This window comes from Medicago sativa, chromosome 3, assembly GCF_051527215.1.
Source record: "Medicago sativa cultivar Bolivia chromosome 3, Bolivia_mono, whole genome shotgun sequence".
In the NCBI taxonomy this organism is placed as follows: Eukaryota; Viridiplantae; Streptophyta; class Magnoliopsida; order Fabales; family Fabaceae; genus Medicago; species Medicago sativa.
In genome coordinates this window covers 80,143,761-80,156,777 of record NC_140751.1, presented here as the reverse complement: position 1 = coordinate 80,156,777, position 13,017 = coordinate 80,143,761, and the positions used below count along the sequence as shown (strand labels likewise).

General features: G+C 30.1%; 1 protein-coding gene across 1 annotated transcript; it reads right to left on the bottom strand.

The window, feature by feature from the left end:
- Positions 1 to 329: 329 nt before the first annotated feature.
- Positions 330 to 7,022, bottom strand: LOC146940689 (golgin family A protein (DUF1664)). The gene is made up of 12 exons (XM_085754423.1): positions 6,880 to 7,022; positions 6,639 to 6,775; positions 5,660 to 5,738; positions 5,450 to 5,520; positions 5,237 to 5,338; positions 5,042 to 5,131; positions 2,500 to 2,574; positions 2,357 to 2,389; positions 2,156 to 2,236; positions 1,862 to 1,906; positions 896 to 940; positions 330 to 807 (listed from the first exon to the last, which is right to left on the bottom strand). The coding sequence occupies exons 1-12, from the start codon at positions 6,932 to 6,934 to the stop codon at positions 637 to 639; spliced, it is 984 nt and encodes a 327-aa protein (XP_085610549.1). The 5' UTR covers positions 6,935 to 7,022; the 3' UTR covers positions 330 to 636.
- Between the last annotated feature and the right edge of the window lie 5,995 nt (positions 7,023 to 13,017).

The following is a 13,017-nucleotide window of genomic DNA, read 5'->3' as shown; positions in this document are numbered from 1 at the left end:
ACATGACTAACACTAATACTTTTTTGAGTCATGCTAACTTGTGTATTGAAATGAAATATTTAAACTTTTAAAACATTGAATGTACAATTTTCAAGAAAATGCTTCGGATACAAGTTAGCATTTTCTACTTTTTTTTAAAAGAATGATTAACATTAATATTACACCAAATGTTTGTATCACACACCAAATATTGAATTAATTCAGAAACTGAATTCACCATATGTTTGTTTGAATCAGAAGATTTAAATTCTTCTTTGAAGATTATAACTAAGGTATGCCTCAGTTTTTCATCAATTCTATTCCCCCTAGCTCATTTATAGTTCCAAACGTTGCTAAAATACTTAAATTAAATTTGGCATACAGAGACTTATAAGATACTGAATTGGCATGATTACATCCGACAAGTATCCGAAGGAAAAATACAAATCCATGTGAAAAATACTTGACAATAAAGTTTACAAAGAATCAAGTATAATTCAGTCTCAAAAATGCATATACAAGAGACACAAATTCATTAACATGGAGATGATGGTTCTCCCTTTTGTGCCTGCGATTTTTTGGTTGTCCGTAAAAAAAGTACTGTCACTGAATCCATTGATCATGCAGGCTGATCAGCTGTAATTTAAAGAAGGCTAATCAAACCAAATCAGTAATGCCCCTGCTCACAGAAATGCCAACAGGATATGCCCTGTGTACTCTTGATTTAGTAACAGATTGTTTCTCGTCTGAAAAGTTGAGACCAAATTTCTTTGTTATTATGGGTGAGCTCTCAATGGTTTCTGGCGTTTCAGCAATGAATTGCAGCCCCTGAAACACATACTTGAAATAAGTCACCGCTGGCTACAAGTTCGAGAACAACTTAAATGATAGTGACATTAGACATAGTATACAAAACCTTAGGGGCTTTCTCCTCAGGTGCCATCGTAAGTTCTTCAAGTCTCTGTTGAAATACCCATAAAAACAAGGCTCAGTATTTGCATAAGAACAATCGTAAGTTTCCATGATAATCTAGAGCAATATTATTCACAGTAAATGAATTTCAACATGAACATGATAAACTAGTTATTAGTAGTTGCATAAAGAATAGTCTTAAATAAGAAAACATTTCTAAAAAAACCACAGGGCAGCGGCGTAGCCAGAAATTTTAAATAGTGGAGGCACCACTATGTATAGTACATTTTGTTTAAAACATAAATATACATCACACTGAAGTAAAAAATTTACAAGGAAAACTAGTTGTAATTTCACACACTTTAGCTACGAAGGGTGTACATCACACTGAATCGAAGCAAACAATATTTTTTTCTTTCCGGCAAACTCTAATTTGCAAGTCTACTGGACTAAATGAGTTAAGTTTCACCGTTAATATAAATTTAAGTTCAACAAACTAATAATATATGTTCACTCTTATTATATTAATAGATAAATTATAAGATTGAAAAGATAAAATTAAAATTTACAATTGAGAGTTTAACCCTTGAGAGTTTAACCCTTAAAAGATCAACAATGGTGTAAACTACAAGTGAGTGAACGAGGTTTGTTGTTTGTATTGCAGTGTTTGTGTTTCTTTTAGAGAAATTTTATTTTAATTATGGATATGACTATATGAGCCAACTACAAGTGAGACAAAATCAAATATTTGATTGAAAATTTGATAAGCTTCAAACATATCTATTGGATGATAGATGAGTGTAGGCCACTTGGTCAAATACCAACATATATACATATAGTACTAAGAAATTTCTCAAAATATAGTGTAGGCATGTGCCCACACAATGGTGTATGTGCCTCCGCCCCTGCCACAGGGGCTAGGAGTTCGAGAACCACTTAATTGAAAGGCAATAAACAGAGTAGACAAAACCTTGGGGGCTTTTTCCTCAAGTGCCCTTGTAAGTTCTGCAAGTCCCTGTTCAAAATTTGCATAAGAAAACTCAGAAGTTTCCATGATAATGCAGAGCAATATAATTCACAGTAAATGAATTTGAGCATGAATATTATGAACTAGTAATTAGTAGTTGCATTTAGAATAGTCTTAAATAAGAAAACCTTTCTAAAAAATAAACAAAATCCTTTAGTGACTACTTATACACATAGTTACTACTTATACACAACTAGATGAGTGGAGGAAAATACACACAAAGCTTAAACATCTAACCTTGTAAACTCCACCATTTGGCCCATTGTTAATGTCTTCAATAAATTTGCATAGATACCAGATACCTGAATTTGTAATGTCCTGCATGATATTTACAACAAAAAAAATCAGGGAAATAATTAGTAAATATATAATAAATTTGAAAAACAAGTGCTAGAACATATAACCCATGTCTGCAAAGTTAAACTTATAAGTTCTAACCTGATTGCCTTCAACAAGCTTGAGCTTTTCTTCCTGTCAAGTAAAGTGATTGATTCAAGTTAGAACATAAAAAAGGTGATTATTCAATTTGGCTAGAGGTTAAAGACAGCAGAAAAGAGCAACAAGCAAATTCTGCAATTTACCAGCTCAGACATCATTTGATTTATAAGATCAACATCACACCCAATCTGAGAAAGGAATGCCTTCAGTTCCTTCACCTGTATGAAAATTTTAAACTTGCGTGATGAACAGTGTAAAAATTCATTTTGCCAAGGCACCTAGCATTAAGCAAACTGCAAATTTAGTTTCACAAAACATACTCCATTATTAAGGACCAAATAAAGTTCAAGTTTAATAATACCATTTCTTTTGGAAACACGGTATCCCGCCCAAGGACCGACTGTTCGGAGGACCAATCCCACTGTCCACTAATGGGGGGACCCAATCGAAGTCAGAGCTGCAAAGCTCTGTATGACGTTTAATAATACTACCTCCGTCCCTAATTATAAGACCCTTTTGAGAATTTTTTGAGTCCCTTTTTATAAGACCCCTTTGCTATTTCCAACTACATTAATTATTTCTTTACATACATGCCCCTATTTATTATACATCTTTTTCTTCAATCACCAATAAATAGCATATGGAAAACATAAACTAATTCTCTCTCTTAAGGATAAAATTGTAAAAACAATAGTAATTACAAACAACTTTAATATAAATATCCAATTTCTTAATTCCCGTGATTTTAGCAAAAGGGTCCTATAATTAGGGACGGAGGTAGTATCATTTAAGTAGATTAGGTTATTTACTTTATTACATAGAATTTTGATGCATAATAAGGGTTTTTTATTTTGTTTTATTTTAGTTATTTAGTTTTTAGGGGTTTCAAGCTTAAAATAGGACCTATTAGGGGGTTAGCTTTATATTAGATCCATAAAAAAAAGCCTTCAGTTTAATCATTTAGACAGCTTCCGAATGATTGATTACAATAGTACTTTCTATTCAATGAGTATCTGAGTTTGAGTCAAAGAAGCAACGGAGCACTGCACGCCAAAAGGATACGCTTATTGAGGGAGTACCTCTCCATTCCACATCAATTTGGTATTCATAGTTCAGTATGATCTTTACTTCACTCACAGGATTCAACTCCATTTGAATTTTCCTTGACTCTCTGGAGGAGATTCTCCCGAGGAATATGATGTAAATTGGTATATTATTTTATTATGAAATTACTTTTTTTTATAGGTTTTAAATTTCATAATTAGGGCTTGGGATTATTTTATTGTTATTTAGTATTTAGGACATATTTCTAATTTTGAATTATCATATTCCCTCTTAAAATAGGAACAATTCTTAGGGTGTTTGCCTTTGCTATGTCTACAAGTAGGCCATCATATGAAAACATTTAGTTTACCACATGACTTTTTGATGATTAATTATCATATAGTTTTCTTTTCAGAGAGTTTTTAAGTTTGAGTTGCCACAGCAATTTGCACTTAAAGAAGCATGTTTACCATGGGAGTGCTCCAAGGTTACCTATCCTGGGTCAAGCATGCAAACGAAATGCAAAACCTTCTTGGGACATCAACTGCAAGCTTTTGAGATATTGAAAGAGACGGTCTGGGACATCAAATGCGGGTGTAAAGAGTTCAATTCGATCATTAACACTTACATTCTTCGTAATTAAATTTGAACATGAGGTAAATTCATTTATGCATTGTCAACAGTTCAAGTCCCAAAGCTCATCCTTGACAGGATATGCTAGAAATTTAAAATCATTATTGGACTTCAACTACCAGCTTGAACTTTTTTAAGAGTGGTATTTGACACACTGAAACACGAACAAAGGGTAGAACATTATTGATTGAATATGTTGGAGAATAGCTACTATCTTATAAGTCATTACCAGTCAAAGGTCATGAATTCAATTCTTATTAAGGCACAGACTACTACAAGAAAGTGATAGGATAGTGATGTTGGATGTAGGCTAACATTAAGGCAATGTGGGCTAGATTCCTAGAAAGGCAACTTTCTTAGGTAGTGCTAGGAGAGGAATTGTGATAGTGGGTCAACATCATGCTGTGGTGAGGCCTGTGTAGGGTCGCAGTTGGATTGAACCAACATACTAGCAAACAAGCTTTTGTCGAAGTGTTTACATCACAAAGGTCAACCATGATAATTCTGTGGCTTGCCTAAAAGCTTGTTTCGGTGCTAAGCTGTTGAGTATTCTGACACAATTTTTCCCTGGCTGCTAATCTCGCATCTGTTTGATTGTTAATCTCTTTTGTATCTACTATCTAGCTATTATTGGATGTCAAGCATGTCATTCTTTATGATCCTATGCAAAAAGAGATGTATATGGAGAGCCCACAAAAATCAAGGTTAGTTGATCAAGGGAAAAGTGGTAATAAGGATTGTAGATTGAAGAAATCATTGTATCGTGAAAAAACTAACCCAAAATCCTAAGTGAAAGAAGAAAATTGATTTTCTATCTAGCACGCCCTCTCAAACAAGCCCTTGGGCTTGAAGCATGGATATTGCACAGACCCTCTCCACCTTATGCTAATTGATAAATTATCTTTTATTTAGAATAACAGGCAACAAGATTTAAACTCTAGACCACATTGTTGATGTGAATTACTTTGATGTCTTTAACTAGACTAATGGAAAATTAACTTCGCTTACGTCTTCTGCAATTTGTTTGCTTATCTCATTCTGCTTTTCCACCTCCAAGCCAAGACCATCCAACCTCTTTATTATATGCTTTTTCGTTGACTGCAAAGTAAATAAACAAAATGATCAGCAACACTCAGAAAAGATGCTCAAATAGTTATTAAAAAAAAAAAAAAACGATGTCAACAACCAATAAAAGCTACTTACTGCTAATGTTTCATGTACATTCTCTAGTTGCTTTGACACAGTTGCAACAGCATTAGTCATATTCTTCTTTGTCGCAAACATTACATCAGAAAATGACCAATTCTGCACAATAGTGGTAAGATTGTATGCGTTAAACATTGTTACATCTCACATCATATTCTGGTTCATACATAACTGCATTTGTGAAGAAAAGAAGCTGGGTTATAGTCTCACCCTCCACCGCATGTAACAATATCCAGCAGCTCCTATTGCAGCAGTAGGTAATACATAAGAAGCAAGACCCCCTGCGCCCAAATGTTAACATAGGCCAATTATTACAGCTCAACTCAATGTTTAATATACCATCAGAAGAAAGAAAGGAAAAAAAAAAAAAAAATATGCACAGCACAAGTTTGTAGAAGAAGTTGTGATGGATCTACATACCTCTAGAAGAATTGTCATTATAGATGGTCTTAGACCTAGATAAGGACAACTCCGCAATTTCTTGTGCTAGTTGCCGAACCTGAAGTTAAATAGACATTTGCAGCATGAAAACCAACAAGTTCATTGTGAAGAAATATCTTTACTAATTACTATCAACAACAAATATTATAAAATGATAGAACTGAACAAGAATTATTTGAATAATATTGGATTAGTTCTGAAAGTATTCTAGAAAAAACAGTATTATATCAATATAAGAAGAGTAGTAGGTTTGGACAAAAACAGTAGAAACTCTCTTCCCCGCTCACTCTCGCTACCAAACAGAATAAATATCCTAAGCAATTTCAGTGACCTGATTTATACTTGCATCACTCCAAACTCTTCCTGCCCTCTTCTCCTTTGTTTCTTTATCCATCCACTAATCATCTGGGTCCTTCCCTGCCATGCTAAAAGGAGGTAATTTTCCTGATCATCTAACTACCTGGATCTTTTCCTGCCCTCCCATATTCTCATCAAGACTCCCCATGGTTCAAACTCTCTACATTCTTCTAGTTCCTACTTCAATACACCTTTGTAACCATATCTGTGGACTTACTAACATACAATTTCACCCGCAATCATCAAATTGAAACTTCACAAATAAACTATATATGCTACCCGAAATATTATTCCTAGTGGTAATATGATATACACTGAAATAATATAAATAAACAGCCAGTTTCATCGTTGAATGTGTCAGACACTATCACTATAGTCCCTGAATTCATCGTCGAGTGTGTCTTTCATTAGTCCGTTTGATCCTTAGATGTGTTTTTCATTAATTGGTTTGCTTCTTAAATGCATCTTTAAGTTAGTTAGTTAATCAGTTTGGTGCACCGAATTACAAACAAACAATATACCCAACGATGTTTTTGTGATTTCGATACATTCAGGGCCAACACATTTAGGAACCAAAATGAATGTAGAATTTTGAAAATACCTGAGCGGCAATAACAGCGGTGTCATATCCGGAGGTTGAAATCTTAACCTGATCATCAACTAACTTAAGCACATCCTTAAGCTTGTCAATGACATCAGACAATTGGCCACCATTCATAACAACAGAACTAGCCAAACCTGAAATTGCAACAAAACAAAACAAAACACAATAATTCAAAACCAACGAGGATACACTTGAAAGCTTTATTATTAAGCAAAAACGAAAAATAAGAGAAGAATACCGGCTCCAACGAGGATGAGAACCTTGGAGGAGGCAGGTGCCATCTGTAAAGCCATGGTAGGTTGTTGTTACGTTACCGTCGTCGATTTCTTCTTCTCCGATGTGAAGCGGAATGAACACGAGGGGTGTTTAATTACCGTCTATGTCCTCCACGGACCAAGCGATTCAAAGTTAAAAGCAACTATGCAAGGTGGATAATTTTGACTTTTGCATATTTCCTATGTAGGGCAGAACGGAAGTAGGTTTTACTTTGCTTAATCACTTTTCATAAGCAACAACTTACGATTATTACGGATTATAAAAACATTGATTTTTAGAGATTTTTTAATAAAAGCAGAAATTGTTGTGTTTTTTTATGATAATGAAAATTATTTGTTAAAAAAATGAATCAACTATCAAAAATGATTTTGACAAAGCTATCTCTATTATATATATTTGCGCTATTTTTTTTTAAAGTACACGTGGCAACCTATTGGTGAAAGGCACATTTAATGTTATTTCTCATGTACATTTAATGTTATTCTCATGCACATGTAAGGTATGGTGGAGTTTATAATAGTAAAAAAAAACAAACAAAATTAGAATCCAAATTAGGTAACCGAAAATGTTGTGCAAAAAGTCAGAATTTGAAATTGTTGTTAATGCACCAATGTTTTCTTTTATGTTTACAATAAATATGAAAAAGTTTATAATAGAAAGTACAATCATAATTTGATGAATTATCCTAAAATGTTATCTCTATTTTATAAGAGTATTTAATGCACATGATTTCAACCAAAAGTGATCAGAATTTTACGGAAAAAATTAACAGTATTTTACGGAAATAATGAAAAAAAAAGGATTATTGTTATTTCCTTAACAGAATTTTATAGGAGTATGTTACGCATATAGTGCTTATTTCCTAATTTCCTAATAGTACATATCGCCTAACACCTCTGTTGCAGAAAAAAATTATTAAAATTAATTCATGTCATCTTTATTATAAACATTTCCCTTCCCTCAAATCAAAAAGTACACGTCTTTACATTTCACTTCTCATTTAATGCTTTTTTATTTGTTTAATTTATTTAATTTTTAAAAATTGAAATGACTAAAAAGGAATATTCTATAATTTTGTATACACTCTTATTCAAATCTCACTTTAATTGGCCTACCATTTTAATTTCCACGTTAAAAAAAAAATTATATTACATTGTTACCATCATCACGAAAAATCATCACTTTATTTCTCACTTTTTTTATAGAATAATTTCTCACCTTTTTTTAAAACAAATTCCTCACCTTTTTTTAGAAGTGGGTAACTTCTCACTTTAATTTGCTGTGATTTTAATCTATAAATTATGATAGGTTTTTTTTTTGTAGATATAGATTATGATATGTTGTGGATCACCATGTTTTATTACTTTTTTTTTTGTCAAAAAAAAATTACTTTTCTTTTTTTAAAGTTGTTTTTGGTACAAGATTTTTAAAGTCATTTTTTTTTTGGTACAAGATTTTTAAAGTCATTTAGTAAGCAATCAATGTAATGACAATTGACACCATTTTTGGTGGGATTATTTCGTTTTTTTCATTTACAATACTACTCCTAATTACTAATTTCAATCAATGGAAATAATTACCAAATTCCTTTGATTGTGATTGTCAATCTGCTCTCTTTTGCTATAAATATTGCTTACAATCCTCAATATTTTTCACACGATATTGATACTGCTTCTCTCAATTTTATTTTATTTTGACGATGCTTCTCTCAATTTGTAAATATCCTACATTCAAACATTTTATGTTTCTAACTATCCATTTTTTTTTAAATTTTAGAGTTAATTTATTTTTTTAAAAAAATTGTCTTTTAACCCAAACATTGTTTGTCAATATTTTTCACACCATATCGATATTGCTTCTCTCAATTTCTAAATTTCCGACAATCAAACATTTTATTTTTCTAACTATCCATTTTTTTTCAAATTTAATATTGTATTTTATTTAAAATTTATATTTTAGTAACTCAACTTTTTTATATTCTTATCTGCAACTTTTTGTTGTTTTTATTATGATGTTACTTCTTTGGATAAAAAAATCAGGTGCCTGTATGATGATTGGACAGATTGAGGTAGTAAATATATAGTATTTTTGTGTTTGTACACATATAATTGTTAGGCTTAACCTTTAACTTAATTCTATATTTTAAATTGATCTCATAAGTATAAAAGTTTTAATTTGATCTTTTATCTTTGTTTTTGTGTATTATTTCATCAATTTTAAGTCTAATTGCCCATGGAGAACTAACACCGAAAGTGGTCCATCATAAATCTTATTAGTTTTTATAATTTTAAACATTTGATCTTTTTTTTATTATATAAAAATAGGATTGTTGGATTAAACATGTCTATTAAAAAGATGAAGAAAGGGATTTTTTTTATTGTAAGGAGGGAATTTTTTTTATTCTTGACAATTCATTTTAAGATATAATAGACTTTCACAATCTAATGATCCCTTTTTTATAAACAAAAAAGGGGTTAATTAAAAAATTAAAATTTATGGTTGACCACCTTCAATTTGATTCATCATAGATTTTTGAAGTTAAAATTGATTGAATATGACCAAATAAAATGACAGAAGCACTAATGATGGACCTAATTGAGACCTGTTTTAGTTAGGAGACAACTTTGAAAGAAAAAAAAAGGTTAAGGATCAAGTGGTCAATTAAGCCTAATTGTTATTTAAATATACTTTGTTTTTTTAGGGATTTAAATATACTTTCTTAAATATTTCTTTCAAAGGTCTCTGATGTCATCCAGAAGGTGTACTCAAATATATTTTTTAATATCGTAGACTTGATCTAATATGACAGTTTGATGTAAATTTTTGGGTGATGAATGATATGAAACTAATCAGAAAAATATATATTTTCTCCTCTTGATTTTGCAGTGTTATGGTACATAAACTATTCATCTATATGTATTATCTTTATCTTTTCTTTATAATTATTATGATAAACATTTTTCTTGCTTCAAAAGTACACGTGTCATCTTTTGTTTGCCTTGACCATCTAATAGTTCTAGCATTTAATTACTTAAAATATTTGCTTTTATCATTTTTCTAATTTTTTTTGAATAAATCATTTTTCTAATTGTTAACTGTGAACTCAATGTTACATGGTATTTTTTTAGACGAAAACATTTCATGGTTTTTGTAACATTAAATAATTTATATTTGGTCATTTAAAACAATATTAATTGATTGAGAAAAAACCACTTTACATTATTTTTTCCTTTCAAGTGAATACGTTACATTTTTGATAATAGAGTTAAAAAAAAGACGAACTTACGCCCAACAAAAAAGTTTGATAATAGAGTTAAAAAATTGACATACTTTTTTTTTTTAAGAAAAAAATTTGACAAACTTATGTGCATGTTCTTATGTTTTTTTTTTTTTTTGTGGTTTTTCATATATAATTATTACTACCATTGATTTTTTAAATCTGCAATATTCTCAAAGTTGGATATAGCCACAAAAGCTACATTTGATGTGAAGAACCGTACCAAAAGCAAGTAAAAAAGCGTTATTTTTTTTATGGAAAATATTATTTTTATGAATATACCATTTAACTCTATTTAATCAAATTACATCATCATACTATACAAAAACAAGTTTCTAAACTGAGTCGAAGACTCTGCTCTTTTAAAGACTATATTCATTTATTAAATTGTTTTAATTCTACGATTTTTAAATATTTCAACATTAATTACTACGTTTCTTTAAAAAAACATTAATTACTATGTTTTTCTTTTCTTTCCTTTTTTGCACATAATGTAATAAATTTCATCACAAATTTTTCAATCAGTACAAAAGTATTGTTTTATTTGCTACAAATATTGTTTCTGCATTCAACATTCTCCACACCATTTTTTACTCAAAAAGAAAAAAAAAATCTCCACACCATTTTGACGTTGATTCAAATTATTTGAAATTCTTTAAAATAATTCAGCGTTCGTGTTTAATAGAATTTTCAATATTTTTTTAAAAAATTCTTTATGTAGCTCCAATTCATAAAACTTATTCAATTTTAAGATTAATCCCATTGGTTAATCTTAGAGTTTGGTTGTTTTCGACGATGATTTGTTCGCAATGTATTGTGTGACAAGCTTGCTTGTGTAAGTTTAGAAACTATTTATGTTTACAACTCACTTTATTTTTTTTTTGAGAGATATGTTTACAACTCACTGGTCACCACTCTTTTTGATATTAATATATACACACTAATAATAGCATCGGTTTTGTTAAAATTTTAAATAATAGCACTGGTTTTGTTAAAATTCTAAATTTTGAATTCCAATAGCCGTGGCCGAAAAGCCTCAATTTTCTATTGAAAATAAAAGCCTTAACTTTAGCATATTTTTTTTGATCCCTTCGCTTATTTTAAACTTTTAATGTGGTATCTTATGTTTAAAATCGGTTAATTGGGTCATTTAATTTAATTATAAAGTTCAATTTCATCCCTTAAAACCGATCATTTCGGACCTTTAACTTATTTAACTCAATAGAACTGGTACCTTAACTTATGAAAATTATATACTATCATGTCCATCTATTTAGGGGTCAAATTGCATTAACAAACAAAAACTAAAAGATCAAGTTGCACTAACTTACATAAGTTAAGAGACCAAATTGATTGTTATCAAGTTGCACTAACTCATCATAGAAAATTGCAATGAACTAGGAAATGAATTTTTTTTCTCGCCTCAAATTAATCATGACAATGACATATTCCTTATACTCAATTTATCTCACATCTTCCTTTTTTTACTGAAAAAGTTATTGATTTTATTGTTCTTAATGATTGGAATTGTCTAGTCAAAAAAATTAGAATCAATTAACGAAACACCACATCTTTTAAAAATGTCTAATAAGCATGTATTTTGTCAACTCAACATGACACATTCGTGTTTTCCAATGGTTAAATCTCAACAATGACCAAAAATGAAAGAATTTGAATTAATACAAGTTGAATAAAAAAATGGTATGAAAGCATTGGAAAACGCCATATCATTTTAAAAATTCTAATAAGCATGCATGCATTTTACCAAATAGTAGAACACATCAACATTTGTTTGTTGTTAGAGCCCACCAAATACCTAAAGTGAATAAATTTGAAATGATATAGATTGAATAAAATATAATGCATGAAAATGAATGACATCCAATGATTAAAATTTAAGATTAAATAAAAAATCAAACAAATGATATTCAAAAACTGACTAAACAATTTATCATAATGATGAGGCTTTCGAAGGAGTCTATATTAGGTTGAAATATCATACTATGCCAATAATAACCACATAAGTGATATAAACATTACATCTTAACACAAAATCTCAAAGCTATATGTATATGAGTCATCTCACTTATATGTTGTTCAAAATATGTAGAACGTTAACTCACACTTGATACATTAACATCTTTTAATCAAGTGTGCGACTATTTGTGTCTGTAATTTTGTAACATAATCACATAAATTAAAGGAGAGACACAACATGTTCAAAAAGGTGGGTTGGTAGTAAGAATCATGAGAAAAGGGAAATGAAATTAGAAAAAATCACGAGAAAAGAGAAATGAAATTAGAAAAAACAAAATGAATAGGAAAAAGAAATTTAAATGTTGGAAAAAATTATAAGGGGAAGAAATATGTAGTGTAGTTTGTCCATGAGAGTATAGGAAATAAAGTAAGTTGTCAGTATTTTTATGGGTTCGTTAAAGCAGTTGGGAATTTTTATGTAATTATTTTACCAAAAAGTTAAACTTAATTTAAAAAAAAAAACACATCATTTTAAAATGTTTAACAAACACTTATTTTCTCAACTTAGAATAATCATCTGCATTTTCTGTTGTCACATCCCACTAAAAACCAAAACGGAAGGAATTTAAAATAATAGAGGTTGAAAAAACAAAATAGCATGAAAGAGAATTAAATCCAAGGAATAAAATTAAAGATATAAATTGACATCATATCTTCACTCAAAACCTCAAGACATACTACTCATTTTTCTCACCATCTAATCTTGCATCTAATATATTTTTGATCAATATCTTGAATCCAATATAGAACGTTAACTCACATATGACAAATTAACATCTCTCTAAA